The 20,074-nt window shown below is 37.2% G+C and overlaps 1 protein-coding gene across 3 annotated transcripts; it reads right to left on the bottom strand.

Moving 5' to 3' along the window:
• Positions 1-7: 7 nt before the first annotated feature.
• On the bottom strand, positions 8-16,738 carry AFG2B (AAA ATPase AFG2B). Of its 3 annotated transcripts, none has more exons than XM_039888240.1 (8): positions 15,558-16,738; positions 14,378-14,563; positions 9,973-10,131; positions 7,232-7,441; positions 6,537-6,729; positions 4,308-4,438; positions 3,323-3,448; positions 8-2,147 (listed from the first exon to the last, which is right to left on the bottom strand). In XM_039888240.1, exons 1-8 carry the CDS (start codon positions 16,656-16,658, stop codon positions 1,980-1,982), a joined length of 2,274 nt encoding a protein of 757 aa, XP_039744174.1. In that variant the 5' UTR covers positions 16,659-16,738; the 3' UTR covers positions 8-1,979. The 3 variants fall into 3 exon arrangements, 2 of the variants coding, with proteins under 2 accessions (XP_039744174.1, XP_039744173.1); XM_039888239.1 differs by having other exon boundaries at positions 4,308-4,442; positions 6,505-6,729; XR_005658521.1 differs by having other exon boundaries at positions 1,989-2,147; positions 4,308-4,442; positions 15,558-16,692.
• Between the last annotated feature and the right edge of the window lie 3,336 nt (positions 16,739-20,074).

Below are 20,074 nucleotides of genomic sequence, written 5' to 3' on the forward strand. Positions count from 1 at the left end.
AAAGAAATCCTTGATGACTTCATCATTTATTATTTCAATGAGAGGAAACACAGTTTTTGTTCTCAGGGGGCTTCCAAAGTTCTGTTGAGAAATTATAATTACAATTAAAAAGCCATTTTCAAATCAGAATGCGGCCTCTAACCAAAGTATGGGTACTGAATTTCCAGCCTGACCACTAGAAATTTCTAGGAAAAAATAAGTACCTACAGCTAGAATCTGAATTAAGGGATTCAGACCAGTGTACCTCAGGCTTAGGGATGGCAAAGGTTTAATGGCCGACTTGCCCTATAAAATCAAAAACTGATAGAGAACATGAATGAAAGCTGTCAGAATTCTACTAAGTTTTCTAGGTATTTTCCCTTCTGCTCAAAAGCAAGGAGTCAATGTGTTAGAATAATTTTAATTGAATTATATGTTATACCTATAAGACAGATCTTTTCTTTAATTATTCCCCAAATAGTGAGGTTTTACTTACACAATGAGTCCTGGCTCCAATCAGAAATAGAAAACTTCCTATTGACTGCTTAATATTTATGACTTCATCTACTTCATGTACTATGCTCTGATTGCACCCTATATTTTTGAAGCATGTCTCCTGGTGGAACGTATTTCACTGCATGATTTGTCTGATGTCCGTGTTCCCAAATGGCCTATTAGTGCCATCTCTGTCTCATTCACTTACACTCCAGCACCTACTATGGCACCTTGTGGGTAAAAAACGGCTAAGGAAAATGCTTACCAGATATTGTTAGGATTGAAAAGCAAAAGTTGCATAGTATCACATCTTATCTATACATGCCTAAACTGGAAAGTTAAATGCACAAGTGTTTTCTTTGGGTTTATCTGTGTTTTCTATCATTCTAATTACTTTTGTAATAATGGAAAATAATCTAGCTCCTTAAAAAACACACTTCTAATTACAAAAGGAAAAATTATAACTATACAGTGGAGAAACTGTACAATACCATAAACAAGAGATCAAAATTGACATTACCAATAATATACAGACATCACATGCCTCTAGCTGTGATCTCTGAGAACATGATAGCACTATGTAGTGCTCCACTTGTAATGCATAATCTGAATCTATCATGATAAGCTATCAGACAAACACAAACAGGAACCAATTATTCTACAAAATAATTAGTTTGTACTCTTCAAAAATGTCACAAGAAAGACTGAGGAACTGTTTCGGCTAAAGAGATGGGACAACTATTGGACTATATGATCCTAGACTGAATCCTATAATGGGAAAAAAATATTACTATTGGCACAATGGATGAAAATCATGGGACAATAGACTAAAATACTGTATTAATGTTCAATTTCCTGAATTTGATAACTGCACTGTGGTCATATAATAACCTTATTTGTAAGAAATATACATGAAGTATTAAGGGGACAAAGGGGCATTAAGTATAATATCTATTCTTAAATACAGGCATACCTCAGAGATATTACAGGTTTGGTTCCAAACCACCAAATAAAACAAGTATCACAATAAAACGAGTTGTAATCTTTTTGCTGATGGAGGATCTTATCTTCAATTTGTGAAAAGCACAATATCTGTGAAGAGCAATAAAGCAAAGCACAATAAAATGAGGTATGCCTGTAGTTCAGCATACAGCAAAATGTTAAAAACTGGTGAATCCAGGTTCAGAGTTTATAAGAGTTCTTTGTAGTATTCTGGCAACTTTTCTGTAAGTATGAAATTACTTCAAAATAAAGTTTAAAAAGGCAATCAACCAAAACCAAACAAATAAAAACCACCACCCCAACTACAAAATCAACATACATATACTTTCTTCCTAAACTACTGTATTTTAATATACCTTTTAGAAATAAGATGAACCTTAGTTTATCAGGCACAAGTGTTTTTATTTACAAGAAAAAACATGCACGCAAACTCTAAAAGAGTGAATTTGCAAACTATAATGCAGGTTCACATTTCAATTAATCCTTAAGCAGGTATGTAATTTTTAAATGTCCTCTAGGTTAGAAAATCCTTGTTTCTGAAATAAGTTTTTATATAAAGTCAAATCCTTGTGACTTAAGGATGGTTTTACAGTCTTAAGTGACTTTAGAAAGTGCTTTTGTTTCACTGTAGTTGCTTCTAGTCCATCTTCTTGCAGAGCCAGCAAGGCTGCCTATGAGAGACAAACAATAGGAGGTAATTAATTTGCTTCATTTTTGTTATTATAATATATGGTAATACTTTAAAGCCTGAATGCAAAAATCTCAGCCTCACTTCATAGAATTCCAATACTCATGACACTATAAAAAGTGATTAAAAGTCTTCTTAGTAGACCATCTTTTCTTCTACATTAAACTCTAGCCTTAAATGGGGGAAAAAAAGTTGCAGAATAATATATAAATTATGAACCCATAAACATATTTTAAAGATGAGAGACTATATTCCCAACCTCAGAGTAGGAGTTTCTAAACAAGACACAGCACTGCTCATTAAGGAACAGATCAAACACATACCCTGTGATATTCTCTGTGTAGATGTATACATACATGAAATAGACATACATACACATGTATACTAACAGACATATACAAGACTGTTCATAGCAGCATAATCAAAATAGCAAAACGGTAGCAACCCAAATGTTCAGGAGAGTGGTTCCCTTTGGGATAGAGTGGAAAAGCCCAAGGGAAGGTTCTAGATGTTGATCATGTTCCTTCTTGACACAAGTGGTGGTTATTCAAATGTGTTCACTTTATGTTAATTCAGTGAACTGTATCCTTATGATCTGTGCATTTTCCTGAATGTTATATTTTATAAAAGTTTATGGAAAAGGAAGAACATGCAATGGCTTCTTTTGCCCTCAAAGTCTAAATGTCTTAAAGTGGCTTACAAGGACCTGTGTGATCTGTCCAGCTCTTCAATAATGCCATGTCATTTCTTATCTCCAATCATCTACACAGTGTATTCCCTCTGCCTCAAACACTCTCCTTTCCTCCCTTTGCCTGGCTAACTCCTTCATCATCCTCCCAATTTCAGTTTACATGCCCTCTTCTCAGAAAGCCTTCTATGACATCCAATTGTTGATGGTTTCCTTCCTAGGTCCTTCCGCAGCACTGTAAACTTCCCCAACTCACTACATATTTTCAACTGCCAGTTCAGGATTACAATTTGTCTCTGCACACCCCCCATCAACCTGTAAGTTCTGTGAGGAAAGGGGCCACATCTGTCTGTTTCACCTCGCATGGTGCCTGCCATGTAGACATCTCTCAGTAAATGCTGACAGGTGAATGAGATCTGAATAAATGAAGGAATGTTTCAAACCACAGGTTTCTTCGCTAATTCACTTACTTCTTTGCAGAGGTTTCCAAGATCAGCTCCAGAGAAAAAACAGGTTTCTGCTGCTAGGTATTCTAAAGAAACATCAGGCCCCAATGGCATATTTTTTGTACAGACTTTCAAAATAGAAAGCCTGCCCTAGAACATAAAAATTGTTTATAACCTTAATGTTTGACACGATGCTATATTAAAACATTTCAAGTTAGAGTTTATTACAGAGAAAGTATATCTAAGAATCAAACAATAAGAAAGAATCACTTCTCTTAGAGCTAAGAAAGATTAACTCATCAACGGCTCATATGATGATGGTAACAACAATAACATCATGATAAAATTTTGATATTTTTATAGTTAATTTTTAAAATAGCCAAACGGACATAATGAATTTCTCTCTTGGTTACAAACAGTGCCATCAGACATGTTTAAAAGTAAATACATGATCAGACATATTTAAAAACAGACACGAAAAATTTTTTTCTCATCCTTTCAAAAACTTGATAAAAGACCAAGAAAGGAAAAAAAATTCATTCTTTGTCTTTCACTATTCCCTGACAGTGGCTCTGGATGTTAAGGGCAACGAATTCACTGATTCTTTGGCTGTAAATACATCGTGTAATCTCTATAATTTCAGATTTCTCCACTGTAAAATAAGGTTGCTGATCCAGATAATCTCCAAAATGTTTTTACTCCCTTTTAGCATTTTATGATTCCTCCATTCGAGTTGCAAAATAATGTTGAGTAGATCCAACAAACTCGACTAAAATAACTACCTTACTTTTAGGCTTATATTAAAACAGAGAGAGAGTACCCAACAAAAGCAGAATGAAATGATGGTTTATGAAGGGCCACCAGGCAAAAAAGAATGCAGAACCCAGTAGACGACACATACCACGTACATTCACATGCAGTTTGGGACTGAATTCTGCTGAGCTCTTTAAAGCAGACATTAATGTGTTGTTAAGAACATTCATACAAAGTAAATGTGTACAATGATTACCTTTTCATCTGGAGGTGGAATATAAATAATCTTATCTAATCTTCCAGGCCGTAACAAGGCATCATCTAACACATCAGGTCTATTTGTTGCCGCAACAATCATGACATTTCGATTAAAAACTTCTTGAAATTCTAACTGAGGGAAAACACACAATACAAAGTAATGTCAATAAACTGTTCATTATTAAATGTATTTTTTTAAAATTACAAATCAGTAGGTCCATTTGTTTTTAAATAGGGATATCTTTTTCTTGGGACTGGAAATGTTTACACTTCCTATCCAGACTACATTCTCCATATCAAGGTACCCTAAAAACAAATTATTAATCAAAGAGCTACTCTGTTCATACGGTAAAGGAAGTAGTCAATTGTGAGAGACATCTCTCCATGTGGGAACTGATGAAAAGCCTTACTTCACAGCAGAAAAAATCTGGTGCCTGAGGGCCCTAAGCCCTAGTGAATGATCACAATTTAAATGGATAACTTGAAAAGACAGAAGCATATGACTAATACTAACACAGAGATGTATGGCTATGAAAAGTCTTGGTTCTCTCCTCTTGCACTGTTGGTGAGATTGCAAATTGGTGCAGCCATTACGGAAAACAGTCTGGAGGTTCCTCAAAAAATTAAAAATGGATCTACCTTTTGACCCAGCAATTATGCTTCTGGGTATTTATCCAAAGAAAACAAAAACAATAATTTGTAAAGATCTATGTGTCCCTACGTTCATTGCAGCACTATTCACAATAGCCAAGATATGGAAGCAACCTAAATGCCCATCAACAGACAACTGAATAAAGAAGTTATGTATGGTTCGTATATACAATGAATGAAATTCTACCATTTGCAAATGACATGGATGGACCTAGAGGTTATTATGCTGAGTGAAATAAGTTGGACAGAAAAAGATAAATACCATATGATTTCACTTATATGCAGAATCTAACAAAAAGAACTAATCGAAAACAGATTCATGAATATAGAGGACAATCTAGTGACAACCAGAGGGGAGGGGGTTTATGGGGCTGGGTGAAAGAGGTGAAGGGTTAAAAAAGTACAAATTAGTAGTTGATAGATGGTCGCGGGAATGGGGAGCATAGCACAGGGAATGCAGTCAGCAGTAATGTAATGGCTAAGTGGAGAGCCGGAGGAGTGATAGAGTAATCTAGGGATCATTTCATAAACTATATAAATGTCTAACCAATGTACTGTGCTCTTGAAACTAACAATAAAATAAAGTGCTAAAAAAAAAAAAAAAAGTCTTGGTTCTCATGTACTTGAAGAGGGAGATTTACTTCATTTTTTATTTATTTTTCTTTCCTTAGGCAGAAATATGACAATCAACATAAGCTACAGGTATATAAATCCTAGATACAGACAAAAAATATCTAAAAGCAGCCAGGCCTCATACACTAAGCATTCAAAATTGTTTGTTGAACTGAATAATCAGAGTTAGTTCTCCAGTAATGTGATCTCTTAAAGTAGGGAGTTCCCTATATCTGCAAGTATTTTAGCAGAGGCTAAGTGAACACCTCTCAGATGCTATAGAAGGAATTCCTGTTATGAAGAGATTTGATTAGAAAACCTCATGGGTCCCTTTGAATTCTAGTGGAATAGGTTCCTAAGAAGCCGTAAGAGTCTCCTCTTCCACGGAAAAATTTTAAAAATGTGAAATAATAACAAGAAGAGAATAAAATAAAAATGATCTGTCAGAGATTATTTAAAGATACCAAACTCTACCTGGAGAAGACTCAGAAGGGAGGAAGAGGGCTTCCAAAGGCCATTTTAACTTCATTATAACCAAGGAAAACTATTCCTTGAGGAAACTAAAAGTTTTCAATTACTAAGATTATTGGAAATAATGTTTTGTCTCACATAAAAAAATTTTAGAAAGGATGAACACTGGTTTATCAGGATATAAAAATTAAAAGAAATTCCCTTTTCCATTAGCAATATGTAAAGCTATATTTCTAAATCTTAGGATAAATAAAATTCACATTAATATATAAGTTATTATAAAATTTACCTTACTTTCTCAGCTAAATCACAATTTTACCAGCTCTGTGAAAATCCTAATAGAGGCAAATTAAAATTATATAATTCTTTCTGTGACATGAATCCAGCACAGGAAAAGCGAATGTAGATGCATTTTATTTAATGTTGGCGTGGATTTTTGGTGTATTCTGGCTAATAAATACCTCTTCATTTTTTTTCAGCTCCTTGTATTTACCCTGTTGATCTGATTTACTTCCTCTTCTCTCTATAGTCTTCAGTCCAACACCATCTAATTCATTCAGGAGAACAGAAAGAACACTCTCTTGAACATTACATCCTGTTTTGCTGATTGATCGAGACCCCAAGATTGAATCAATTTCATCCAGAAACACAATTGCTGGAGTATTTGCTCTTGCTTGTCGAAATACCTTTGTTAAGAGAATAAAAAATATTAAAAAGCTATACATTATGCCTTACTCATATGAATGTATGTTTTCTACATTTTCATTCATAATTTTTAACATGTAAAAAGAAGAAGAAGATTCTAAATGTCTAAGAAATGAGGAATGCATAAAAAAACAAGGAATAATGGAGTATTATGTAGGGGTTAAAAAACATATTATCAAAGAATTTTTAATATAGAATTTTAAGTGATAATGTTAAGTTAAAAAATCACCATAAAGACACATAAATATCTCCTGCCCAAGGACACAGTAAGACAAAAGAAATTCACCAAAATGTTAATGTAAGTAGAGGAATTATGGAAGATTTATTTAAATTTTACTATATTTTCTAAATTTTCTATAAGTATGTATAACTTTTCTAATAGGAAAAAAAAGCCAGTTACATTTTTTAAAATAACATTTATCCTTAAAGCATGAAATGAAAATTCAAAAGTAAACTTAACTACTTGGAGGAAAATAAACAAACCTGAGACAAGACTTTCTCTGAATCTCCGACAAAAGGTGAAAAGAGATCAGCTCCACTCACTGAAACAAAAGAGCAATGACAGCTTGTGGCCAGCGCCCTCACCAGGGTGGTTTTGGCACATCCAGGAGGCCCGTACAGGAGAACACCCTTTGGTTGTGTCAGACCCATCCTAACAAATTCCCCAGGGAATTTCAGAGGCCATTCGATGCTCTGTAAGTACACAAAAATAAAAGTTGTTTTAATGTAACAATAAAACATTAAATAATTCAGTAAATTCATTTGTTCAACAATTCTCAGGTACCTGTTATGAGCTGGAAATGCAGTCCATTCTTCACACAGTAGCCAGTGATCTTATACCCTAAGTCATGTCACATCGCTTCCTCTTAAAATCCTTCAATGACTTCCCATCAGAATTAGAATAAATTCCAAATCCAAAATCCTCACCTATGACTGCTTACAAGGTCTTACACAGCCTGACTATTGCCCAAACACTCCAGTTCATTCCCATCTCATGGTCTTTACCTGCTATTTGCTCTCCCTGAACACTCCTCCAAAATCTTTGTGCAGCCATCCTTCATCATTCAGGTCTCAGCTCAAATGTTATTTCCTTAGAGAGGTTTTCTCTAACCACTCCAGTTAAAGCTGACTCTCATCCTCTTAGTCACTCTATACTACTGCCCATCTTTTACTTGTGGAGCACTTATCTGAAATTATTATTTTTTCCATGTTGGGTTTGTCATTCTGCTTCTACCAGAATGTAAGTAAAGTTCAACTCTAAATCCCCAGCACTTAGAACAACACCTTCACAAAGTAGGCACTCAATAAATATTAACTGAATAGTAAATAAATCTTCGCTACTCCTGAGGTAGATAGTTTTATTATCATCATAATTTTGCAGATGTTGAAACTCAGGCTTAGAAAAGTAACTTGCCCAGGTGTTATTGCTAGTCAGGTAGCAGAACTAAGACTGACCCCAGGCAGTGTAAATCAAAAGCACAAGTTCTTACCTATTGATAAGCTGTCCCTCTACAAAAAAGGGATAAGACCTCTGTATCTAGGGAACTCATATTTTAGCTGGAGAGACAGGCTTGTAAACTAAGACCAGGCCAGAGAAGGGCATTCCACAGAGAACAATACATACAGAGACATATGAAACCATCTAATGCATCCTGCCAACAGTAAACAAGAACAGAGGGGAGGATGGGGGAAGCAAGGAGCAACGCAGTTGAAGTGAAGGGAGGAGTCGAGATCCCAATGGACTTTGAAAGTTTTAGGCAGCAATGAGGAAGCAGTATGGTCAATGGACTGGAAAGAAAAGAACTTCGAGGCAGGGACACCAGTTAGAAGTCTCTTGCAATGATTTAGACTGCAAATATAAGGTGGATATATCACAGGCAGTGGGGATGATGTGGAAGGGATGGATTCGAAACATAAAACGTAACTGTATTTTACGTAAGAACTAAGTTCTAAATACAGAGGGGAAGTTACATATACAAATGGCATGACCCCATGAATTTAGAAGACAGGTTTCTGACTTAGGGTATGGGGTGGTTGGCTGTATTCACTGAGGCCCGGAATCCAGGTGTAGAGGTGGAACTGATGAGATAAATGCTGGACAAGCTGAGTTTTAAGATCCCTGGAATTGATCCAGTAGGCAGGCAACTAAGTAGTTCTATCAAAAGAACTATCTGAGCTGGATATAAAGCTCTTGAGTTAACAGTTCTCAGGGTATAGGTGAAGCCTTGGACATCGAGGAGATCATGGACTTACTGAGAGAATGCAAAAACAGGATGACTCCCAGGAACTTGGAGCACTAGCATTTAAGATACAGGAGAGAGTGTTAAGAAATGCATAAAGCTTAACATCTCAAAGCTAAAGAAAGTGTTTCCAACAGGACAGTGTGGCTAATCTCTCTCATGTGTTTTGTAAAGATTAAATGAGACAGTGCATGTAAAAAATTAGGGTATAATTGTGCTTATCCACAATTATAATATACCCTATATTATAATGGATACTTATAAATCATCTTTTTGTGGGAGTAGTTAAAGAAACCTAGATCCTTATGGCAGGATCACCTGAAGGTAAATTGGCAAAATCAATTTCTAAAACTGAAATGCATGTAAGAGGATCTGAAGAGTTGTGTCCCTCAACGTTCACTGTGAGAACCAGTATCAAGTAGCCATCCAGGCCATACTAAGGCTCACCACCTGTACTTGTACAGCCCATGAGCTAAGAATCATTTTTACATTTTTAAATGCTCGAAAAAAAAAGAATAATATTTTATGACATGTGAAAATTATAATATTTCAGTGTTCGTAACGTTTGAACAGAATGCAAGCACTCATTCTGTATTGTCTGTTGTTTCTGTGCTACGACAGCCGAGGTGAGTGGTTGCAACAAAGATTATAAGGCTCGCAAAGCCTAAAATATTTACTATCTAGCCCTTTACAGAAAAGTTTGCTGACACCTATTCTAGATTATAAACTTTCTAAAGCAAAAAAAGCAAAACAAACAAACAAAAAAAAAAACAGAAAGAGGGTGAAGTAGGGAAGTATGAAAAACAGTATTTGATACCTACAGAAGTCCGATTAAATTAGGGCTGAAAGGAATCACTGGATTTAGTTTTTAGGATTGCATTAGTGATAGCAATAAGAGCAGTTTCAGTGTAGCTTGTTTCCATCATAAACGCATTACTCTTAAACTGCAGTAGTCTACCGGCTTAAGCAGATTCTCTATCTCACCTGTTTTAACTTCAGTTTTACATCTTCGAGGCCACCAATCTGCTCCCAGCCAACTGGCTTGATGTCCATCAGTCCAATGACACTTCGAAAGGATGAAGGCTGAATCTTTTTAAAAGCTTCAAGGAAGTCTGTTTCAGCAATCATCGGATTGTCCTGGTTCTGAAGAAACACACCCAAAAAAGCAAAAACAAACCAAAAATGAGCTGGAACTTTTTTGTGATATATAAACACAATTATTTTTTTAAAAAATTCTCTTTTGAATTTGTAAATCTATTTTATCTTTATAAAGAGATTTATACACATGGTACAAAAATTAACTCTCTCCCTCTAGCCCAACATTCATCCTCAGAGGATGTCAATGGTTTCCTGTGTATCATCCCAGTATGTTTTATAATAATAAGCATATGCATACACTTTCAAACAGACACATAAAAGAGGGCATACTATACATATAAATTTGTACTTTTTCCTATTTATCTTAGAAATCTTTTCATGTCAACTAATATAGCTCTACCTCACTCTTTTTGACAATTGCATAACATACTATTCTATGAATGTACCATAATTTAACTATATCCTTGAACGTTAGGTTGTTTCCAGTTTTTTGTTATTAAAAACAAAGTTGAAACAACTGAAAGGGCTTGTGAGCTTGTCAAGTATTTTATATAATAATTTCCTCAGAGTAGAATTACAGGGTTTAAGAGCATGCACATTTAGTTGTGATAGCTATTACCAAACTGTCCTCAAAGCTACATCAATAAAATGAAGCTGTTATTCTCCCCACACCTCTCCAACACTGGATATTACCAAACTTTTAAATTTCTGCCAATGTGACAGAGGAAATGGTACTATTGTATTAATTAAATTTCTTTAATTGAGAGTGAGATAGAAGGAATAACGGGATTAGAAAATCACCTTTTTTGCAACCACCATAGTAAAGGCTGTTTTGAGCAAGAATCATCAATGAATACTAATCTAGGGAAGGGAAAGTTTGACGAGGAGCAGGATATTTGCACGATCTCAAAGGGTTTCCTCATAGATTTATTAGTTGCAAAGGGAAAATAGCAGCTACACAGTGGAGAAACTGGGCAAAACCTTGACAGGTTGATCACATCAGTCACCAATTAGGGGCATCACCACTGAGGGACAGTGGATATCTTGTACCTCCACATATGATACCCTAAGAAGGGCACACTACCACTTAGGTCGTATTCCCAACAAGCATGCAAACTTGAATCTATGAAGAAACATTAACAAACCCAAATTGAGAGGTAGTCTATAAAATCACTGACCTGCATCCTTAAAAAAGGTCAATGTAAAATGTCTTCCCCTACTCCCACCCCCTCAACAAAAAAAAAGGCTATGTAAGTATTCAAGATTAAGAGAAACTAAAAACTAAGTATAATACATTATCCAGAACTAGATCCTGTACTGGAGGGAAAAGAGTGCTAAAAAGGTTGAAACTATTACCAAAATCAGAATAGGACTGTAGAGCTGATAACATTTTGCATCAGTGTTAAACTTCCTGAATATAATGATTATACCTAACCATATAGTAGTCATGTATGGGAACATTTATGTTCTTAGGAAATAGACATTAAAATATAAAAGGATAATGGGTTATGATGTATGCAACCCATCCTCAAATGATTCAGAAAAAAATGATGTGTATACACATATACATATATACCATACATACAGAGAGAGAGAGAAATGATAAAGCTAATTAGGCAGAATGTTAAAAATTTGGATAAAGTATTTAGCAAGAGTTTTCTATCTTGCAACTCTCCTTGAAGTTTTAATCAATTCAAAATAGAAAGTTTAAAACAAAACTGAAGGAGACTAATCTTTAAAGAAGGTAAAGATGAGAAGTTTTTGTCTATTGGCCATTTATAATCCTTTTACTGTCAACTACCTGTTCATATTTTATTACCCATTTTATCTTGGATTGTTGGTCTTTTCTTATTGATATGTGACAGTTATTTCTATATCAAGGTAATTGGTCTTTTTGTCATGGGTAAAAAGTATTTTTCCCAGTCTGTCTCATGTCTTATCTTTGGTATAGTATTATTTTCCAATTCCAAAATAGTCAAATTAGTAAGTCATTTCCTTTTTGACTATTATGTTTTATGTTAGGTTAAGAAAGGCCATCTTCATTCTAAGATAATATTTTGGAGAATCCTTATTGCAATTCCCTTAATCATTCTAGTGAAGCATATTTTTTGTTACAGTTAAAAATTCCTTATGTTTCTATTTGTAATATCTGTGTTATAGTTAAGTATTTGCCCTTTTATATCAAATTCTGAACATTTAGTTGTCGAAAAATTCCCAATTTCAATAACGAACTATTTTATTCTATTTATATAAGATTATATAAATAAATATGTATGTATGGAGCTATTCTAAATAGCAGTTTTTAAAAATGTTAATAATTATAATCTCTGGGAGGTGAGATTTCAGGCAATTTTTACTTTCCTTATAATTATTTATCTTGTTTAATTTCTCTCAAAGAACACTATTATTTTGTTAAATTGTTTGTTTGTTTGTTTACTGGCCAGCAGTATTAGATATTGGGTACTTGAATACTAATTTTTAGGTAACACCCACTAATATTTGAAAATCCTATTTACATTTCAAGATCATAGTGTGTACATTGTTTCATTTGATTCTCATAATCCTCTCAGGCAGATAAAATTCTTTCCCCTCTGTGTGAATATGTGTATATGTTAAACTATAATTCTCATCCTTTAAGAGGAATATTTCACAAAAAGTTGAACAAACTTTAAGGCATCCCTTGTCTGTCCTGGCACAGAAAGAGGCAGCAGCAGCCCCTTAGCTGCCTGGAGGGGAAAAGAAGAAAATGATGGAGCCAGTACCTCTCCAGATGCCTCTGTCCCTTCTTCCTTTTTGCCTTTCTTCCACTTCCCCTGGTTGTTTATGAACTCAGCCATCACCTGTAGTAACTATGCCTGGGCAGGCCCCTCCTCAAGTAGCAGTGGGCTCCACCCTAGGATGACAGCAGCTGGCTGGTCCACCTAAGCCAAGGTGCTTAAGGTCAAACCTGGAACTTCAAAGCAGAGGGAATCCTAAATGGAAATCTCCTTTCCCATCCCTGGTATTCTCTTCATCCCTTCAAAGGCATATATTCTCACACTTTTACACATGGGACTTATCATTAAATCTTCAAGCAGTTTCGGGTCCAAACCCAGATGAGAATTTAACAAGTTCATATAACTCCTTCCCCACTTGTAGTGTAAAAGTAAAAATAAAAGAAAAAGAAATGAGGAAGGATACAAATTATCTAAGTAAAAAGTTTTTCAAAATTTAGGATGTCATTCTTTTATAGTTTAAACAACCTAAAAAGTGGGTTTTAAAAATTAAAAGATCAAAAGACAATTTTAATGTTACAACAGATTAAAAATTTTGTCTCAGAATTTCAGCATGCTGAAATTTTTTTCTGAAGGGGTTTAGGAATTCAAGATTACTTATTATTTACAAGGTGAATAGATTTTCCAAACCATAGCATTGAAAACTATCATATTTAAAATTAAGCTAACATCCTACATACTTTTAAGAAAGGTAGTCACGAATTAAAGATTTGAATGTCAAAGCCAAATTTAAATAATATTCCAGGCACTCAATCCTCTCCTGAGTTAGAAAAGGTTATTTTCCCTAAAAGACACTTATGATAACAAAAGGAAATAGTATCTTAACAATGGAGAAATATCAGGGACACCACCTTATCCAAGAAATCAAAGTTAACTTCATTAGAAATAGGACAAAGAAATATCATTCGCTACCTAATAGACACAGTGAGAAGAACATTTCTGTCATACGCCTACAAAAAATGCAAAACTTGAATCAAATTATGAGGAAACATTAGTCGAATTGAAACTGAGGAATAGTCTACAGAATGAATGGCTTGTACTCTTAAAAAGTTAATCATAAAAAAAAAGATTGAAGAATGGTTCTAGATTATAGATTAAAGAAGATTAAGAAGTCATGACAACTAAATGCAATATGTAATCCTGGATTAAAAATATTTTTTCTTTATTAAATTTTTGCTTTAAAGGAAATTAGGGGGACAAATGGTGAAATTTGGATAAGGTCTACATAGATTAGGTAAAAGTATCATGTCAGTGTTAATTTCCTCATCATGATAATTGCACTGTGGTTAAAGTTCTTGTCTTTAGGAAATATACGGTTAAGTTGTCAAAGCTAAAGGGGCATTATGGCTGCAGTATATACTCAAAATGTTTCAGATGTAAAAATGTATATCTAAAAAAAGCTGTAGAAGGTATCAAAAGTTCCCAGAAAATGTACTTACCACTTTCTTTAATCTCCCAAATTAATGTTACATTAATAAAAAAAAAAAAGTATGTGGTCATAAAACAGTGTTTCCTACCTTCTCACTATTAAGCAGAGCATGCATGGCAGCCTCCCTACAGAGGGCAGTCAGGTCTGCGCCAACATAGCCAACTGTCATTTCTGCAAGGAGGCTCAAATCGACTTGACTTGAGAGGGGCATCTTTGAGGTAATCACTTGTAAAATCTCCTTTCTTTGCTTAAATGTGGGAGTCCCAATAACAACCTGGTTACAGAGCAAAAAAAGAAAGAAAAATCAGTTTAAAATATTTTTTATCCTCACAAATGTGTATAAAAGTTTAGTGAGCATATTTGGAACTATTACTATGTACTCTTAAGCATACCTTAGATTCTAAATATACAAAAAGCCTAATTTTCCAGAAGAGGAATGCTGGCTAGGAAGTTGTACATTGAAAATTATATATGTCATTTAACAAGTTTTTGTTATTTTTGAGACCGTACCAACTTCTAAGAGCCAGAGATACAACAGTAAACCAGACAGTCTAGGTCCAGGTCCTCATGAAGCTTATTCAGGAGTGGTACTAGACTGTGCCAGGAAGAAATCCATGAAATTCAAAACAGATTGAGCTAAGTGTGCAATTATCATGTCTCTTTAGAATCCTACCGTAAAGTTCAAACATCACTTAAATTAACCATTACTCAAACTATTTAATAGAAATCAAGAATCAATTTAGGACTGAAGCTTATAAAACAGGACAGCTTTTAATACTCAGCCTTCCTGGGAGGAATTGTGCATACCTGTAGGATAGGATGCAGGCATCCTGGGAAGAAATGAGTAAGTCCAGATGAGTTAATGTCTGCTCTGATTTACTTCCTCCCTGCCTTCACCCTTTTATCATACATGTCTTGAGGCTATCCTTCTACTTTAAATTCTCATTCCACATTCATGAGAATGTGCAGATCTAGTTCTCTTAAAATTTAACATTACTGATTATAGTACCCATCTTCAGGGCCTGCACAACAAAACTAATCCCTAATGACCATCTTGCTTCTCAGAACAATTTGACTTAGGAAAAAGAGGTCCTGGCTGGCTAGCAGATCATATATGGGCAGAGAACGTGTTCTCTGCATTACCAAAAAACCCCACTCCAGCCTCACTGACTTCCGAACCTAAGTGACAAACGCCTCGGGGAAGCCAACCAGGGCGAAAAGAGGCCAAGGTTCCAGGGGCAATGGACTAACTGGCCTGGCCTTTTTACCTCCCGGTCAAATCTTCCAGGTCTGCGAAGCGCTGGGTCTAGCGCGTCCGGCCGGTTGGTGGATCCCACAACCACCACCTCGCGGTCCCCACCGATGCCGTCTAGCAGCGTCAACACCTGGGCCACCACGCGGCTCTCGGGGGCTTGGTGTGGACCGCCCCTCCGGGGACACAGGGCATCCACCTCGTCCAGAAACAGGAGGGTGGGCCTACGGCTGGCCAGCTCCTGGGCGCGCTGAAAGACCCGCCGCACGTTCTCCTCGGTCTCTCCAGGCCGGGTGCCCTGCAGGGCGGGGGCGCTCACTGCCAAAAGCTCCGCGCCCGCCTCCCGGACCACCGCCCGCACCAGCTGGGTCTTGCCCACTCCAGGGGGCCCCGCCAGGAGCACCCCGCGCGGCACTGCTAGCCCCAGCGCGGCTAAGGCGCGGGGGTAGCGGAGCGGCAGGCAGAGGAGCTCCCGCAGCGAGTCGAATGCCTCCGAAAGGCCCCCCAGGGGCACCTCGGGCTGCGGCTGCGGCTGCGCTTCCGACGGTGCCTCCCCGCTGAGAATGATGCTGGTGCGAGGCGTGACCAGCCCGGCCGGATCCGGGCTCGGCACCCCGCTGACGATGTGCAGGGCGGCCACTGGGCCGGGGGCGCGCGGCGGAGCGGCCACCACGTGGCCCTGGGAGACCGGTCGGTTCCTCAGCAGCTCCTGCGCTGCCTCCAGCACCGCAGTCGGATTCAGGGAACCCGGCGCGCCATCCTGCTCCCGCAACTCTGGCCACACGGTGAGGCGCCGAAGGGGTGGACAGGGCACTAGGCGGAGGCGGCTCAGGCTGAGACTACCCGCGGACCCCGGCGCCCTCACTGCCGCCCCCGGGCTCGCGCACTGCGGATCCAGTTGCACAAAGCCGTCCGCTCCGTCCCGCCGCGGCCAGGCGGTGCAGAGACAGGAGCCGCCATCAGGCAGCGAGATCTTCACCGCCGAGCCCAAGTGCGCTCCCAAGGCATGGAACGCTGCCGGACCCAGGCGACAGCGCTGGGTGCCCCGGTCCCTAGTGTCTAAGGGTATGAGCTTTAAGAGCGGCCCTTCATCAAAGAGACCTGAGTCCGGAGCCATTGCACACCAAGGCTGAAGAAAGTGAGGTAGGAATTCCAGCCGGGCAGAAAAACCGGTGCACCGAGCACCGCGACCGGAAGCAGATGACACGCATGCGCCAGAAAAGACGCTCAGTTACTAGCCCCTGAGTGGAGGCCGAAAGAGCCAATCGGAAAGTTAGACATTTTGGCCCCGCGGGATCTATTTTGTTGTGTCCTGTTTGATGAAATCCAGTCGCCTATTCCAGAACTTTATGAACAAAACCTTTGTTACTGGTGTCTGGGAGGCAGCGTAAGCTAACTTCACGAGGTCTAATGATCGTGGTTTGGAGAGTCGCTGGAATAGCATGCTCTTTCCTTGGCTCTCGGATTCGAGCATCACCACCTGGGCTTTTGGAATGTCAGCCTAAAGACTGCTTTGTGAAAAAACCGCAACCTCCCTCAGGGACACAGTATTTTGGAGTGCTCTGGTGTTAATGTCTTAGGTGACTTGTGGTAGCTGAGAAATACAGCCTTGAAGTCTTCAATTACCTGAGTTCCAACCTGTTTGTGAGGTCCAGCATGTTTGTATGCCCTCGTAAAGGAAAGGGCCAGCATAGCAAGAGAGAAGCATAGTGTAGCATTTTAAATCCTTTGAAGAGGGGAAAGAAGAAAAACCAGGCCATCTGACTTATTTGCGGCACACCAATACACTCTGTTCAGATTCCTGGTTTACTCTTAATGTTCTTTAACAACGACTTAATCATAACCTCTTCCGTTCATGTGGTAAGTGCTTATCATCGATTTGGGGCACGACAGTACTAAGTCTTGTATTAGAGGCGATGCCTATCTACATTAAACTGCCTGCTATTCTCTTTGCACCCATAGGGAATTATCTTTCCTCTGTATCAACTGGAATACATTGCTTATTCTTTTTAATTCTGCTCATCAAAAAGAGGTACAGATATTCAAAGTCAAAAAAAATATTCCCTGTTTTTACCCTAGTCACATTCTTCTACTTCTATTTTCCCCATATTCACTGCAACCCAAATTTATAAGATTACAAAATTGACATTGCAGATAGTGTGCTTAAGACACACTGGGAGGTCGTGTTTTTTTTTTTTCTATTTATGCAAATACAGTTGACCCTTAAATGTAGGAGTTAAGGGTGCTGACACACACTCCCAGTCAAAAGTCTGCATGTAACATTTGACTCCCCCAAAACTTAACTACTAATAGACTACTGTTGGCTGGAAGACTTAACGATAATAAAAACACTCAACACATTTTGCATGTTTTATATATATATATATATATATATATATATATATATATATATATATATATATATATATATATAAAATATGCTATATTCTTACAATAAAGTAAGCTAGAGAAAATAAAATATTAGGAAAATAAGGAAGAGAAAATACATTTACAGTACATAGTTATCGGGGAAAAAAATCCCCATATAAGTGGACTCAGGCAGTTCAAACCCGTGTTGTTCAAGGGTCAACTGTAATCAACTGCAGATTCTATAGCAATGTTTTCTCAATGGACAGTAATCAGATCTGGGATCTTAAAACCAATGCCAGTTCCTGGCCTCACTCTACCCAAACCCCAGGCAGACACTATGACTGACGTCTGGATTACATAGTCACTCATCTGGTCTCTGCTGTATGTTTCCAGCTCCATTGCCAGAACAACTTAAAAGGAGTCGAAAACTAGCACATTAAAAAGAGGTCCTGAAATGGGCAAGTCACCCATTACATCCTATTTTCTTCTTTCTCTTAATCTTATTGGCTTCTGTTCTCTTTGGAGAACAAAGATTCCAAACTCAGACTTTTCAAGAACAGTTTCGTATCTTCTGAAATAAAAAGCCAATATTTTTACTGACCCCCTGAAGGTGTGAATAAAATGCCCACTAAGTTATTCTGTAATGAATCCTGTACCTTATGGAGGTTCTTTTGTTCTGGTTCCAAGAAGTTTGAGGATCAAAAAAGGGAAAGAAGACTTAATGAAGACATAACTGTCTTAAATATGTAAAGGGTTGTCATACAAAAGAGTTGATAGATTTATGTATATCTACAGTGCAGAACTGGCCAGGAAGTGAAAATTTAATAGAGTGAACATAGGAGTCCTCCTCCTCATATTTTCAGTATGGTCATGTAGAAGAGATAGGAGACTCTTTATAAGATATAGCCAAGGCAGATAGATAACCAAAGCCAACAAAGGAAGGCAAATAAAGTTAAATCAAACTTAGAGTTTTCTGCATTTGGTCTAAAACAGATGTAGAGGCTGTGATATTGGAGTTATTATGTGGAGGAAACTACATATTGCTTTGGGTTGGTCTGAAAAGTTGACTTTATACACTGTCAAACTAGAATTCTCTGACCTTGTAGGACCTATATATCGAGGAAATATTCACTTCACCCTTTCCTTAAAAGGTCCAATTCTCACTTTAGATTGCAAACAAAAGCAACTAGGAAACCTTTTCCTGGGGCTTTCAGTTCTCATCTACATGATTTCAGCACAACTATAACTAGCTTTTCCAGTTAACCAGTTAAATCCATAGTGTCCTTTTAGGTCAAACCACTATTTGCAACACTATTATTTCAACTATCTTAATATCCACATTTATCATACTCTTCAGTGGTAGAGTCTTCTCCTTGCATAAAACTGTTCTAATAGGAGTTGTGTGTTTCTTTTATTCGTTTGATTTTAATATAACCCCAAATTTGGTGATTCTGACCTGAAGAGTACCAATTAAAGCACCAAAAGGTTGAACCACTAGAGGGAGTCCAAAACCATATAAGCCCAAAGGCGTTTGGATTGTATTTGAAGTGTTTATTCTCAGCTATGACTTCTACTAGGTTTTCCCAGGATTCACACCATGGTATATGAAACAGTCTGTTGTCTATATAGTTACTTATTTTCAAATAATTTCTACATGCTGCAGGCATATAGAACTCACTTTCCAAGTTATAATTTAATTGCTATATTAAATATCAAAATGAGACTGTCTTCAAATCTAAAATTTAGTGGTAGATCAAATCCGAACAAACGGAATTTATCTTGCTATAGCCTAAAAATAATTATAGCTTTGAATTGTTTCAAATAGCCTTGCTAAACAATCGTTTGTAAGCTTTTCCTAAAGAGAAGCATGTAACAAAGTTTCTCTTAATTTCAGTTGTTATATTCAAGGTTACAATCTGTCTAATATTAAATTAGCTATAAACATTCTTAATTAACAGTAAGTCTAAAATTCAAAAGAAATCGTTGGGACCCGTTTCTTTTTTAGAGTAATTATTGTACATTATTTGTGTGCCTTCAGCATTAATAATATTACATATTAAATGTATTTTAGGATGTGAAATATGCCATAATTGTGAAAAACCTGAAGAAAATGGTTAACTCAGTAGCATGAGTCATCTATAGATCCATGAATGCTAATCTGTC

The sequence above is a fragment of the Pteropus medius genome, unplaced genomic scaffold, assembly GCF_902729225.1.
Source record: "Pteropus medius unplaced genomic scaffold, Ma_sr-lr_union100, whole genome shotgun sequence".
NCBI lineage: Eukaryota > Metazoa > Chordata > Mammalia > Chiroptera > Pteropodidae > Pteropus > Pteropus medius.

Coding starts and splice junctions, on each gene's coding strand:
- AFG2B (XM_039888239.1), bottom strand. CDS start 16,658: ATGGCTCCGGACTCAGGTCTCTTTGATGAAGGGCCGCTCTTAAAGCTC. Junction 4,443..6,504: donor AGCTGAAAAAAAATGAAGAG/GTATTTATTAGC, acceptor GTTTTCCCTCAG/TTAGAATTTCAAGAAGTTTT. Junction 2,148..3,322: donor TTGGAAACCTCTGCAAAGAA/GTAAGTGAATTA, acceptor TGTCTCTCATAG/GCAGCCTTGCTGGCTCTGCA.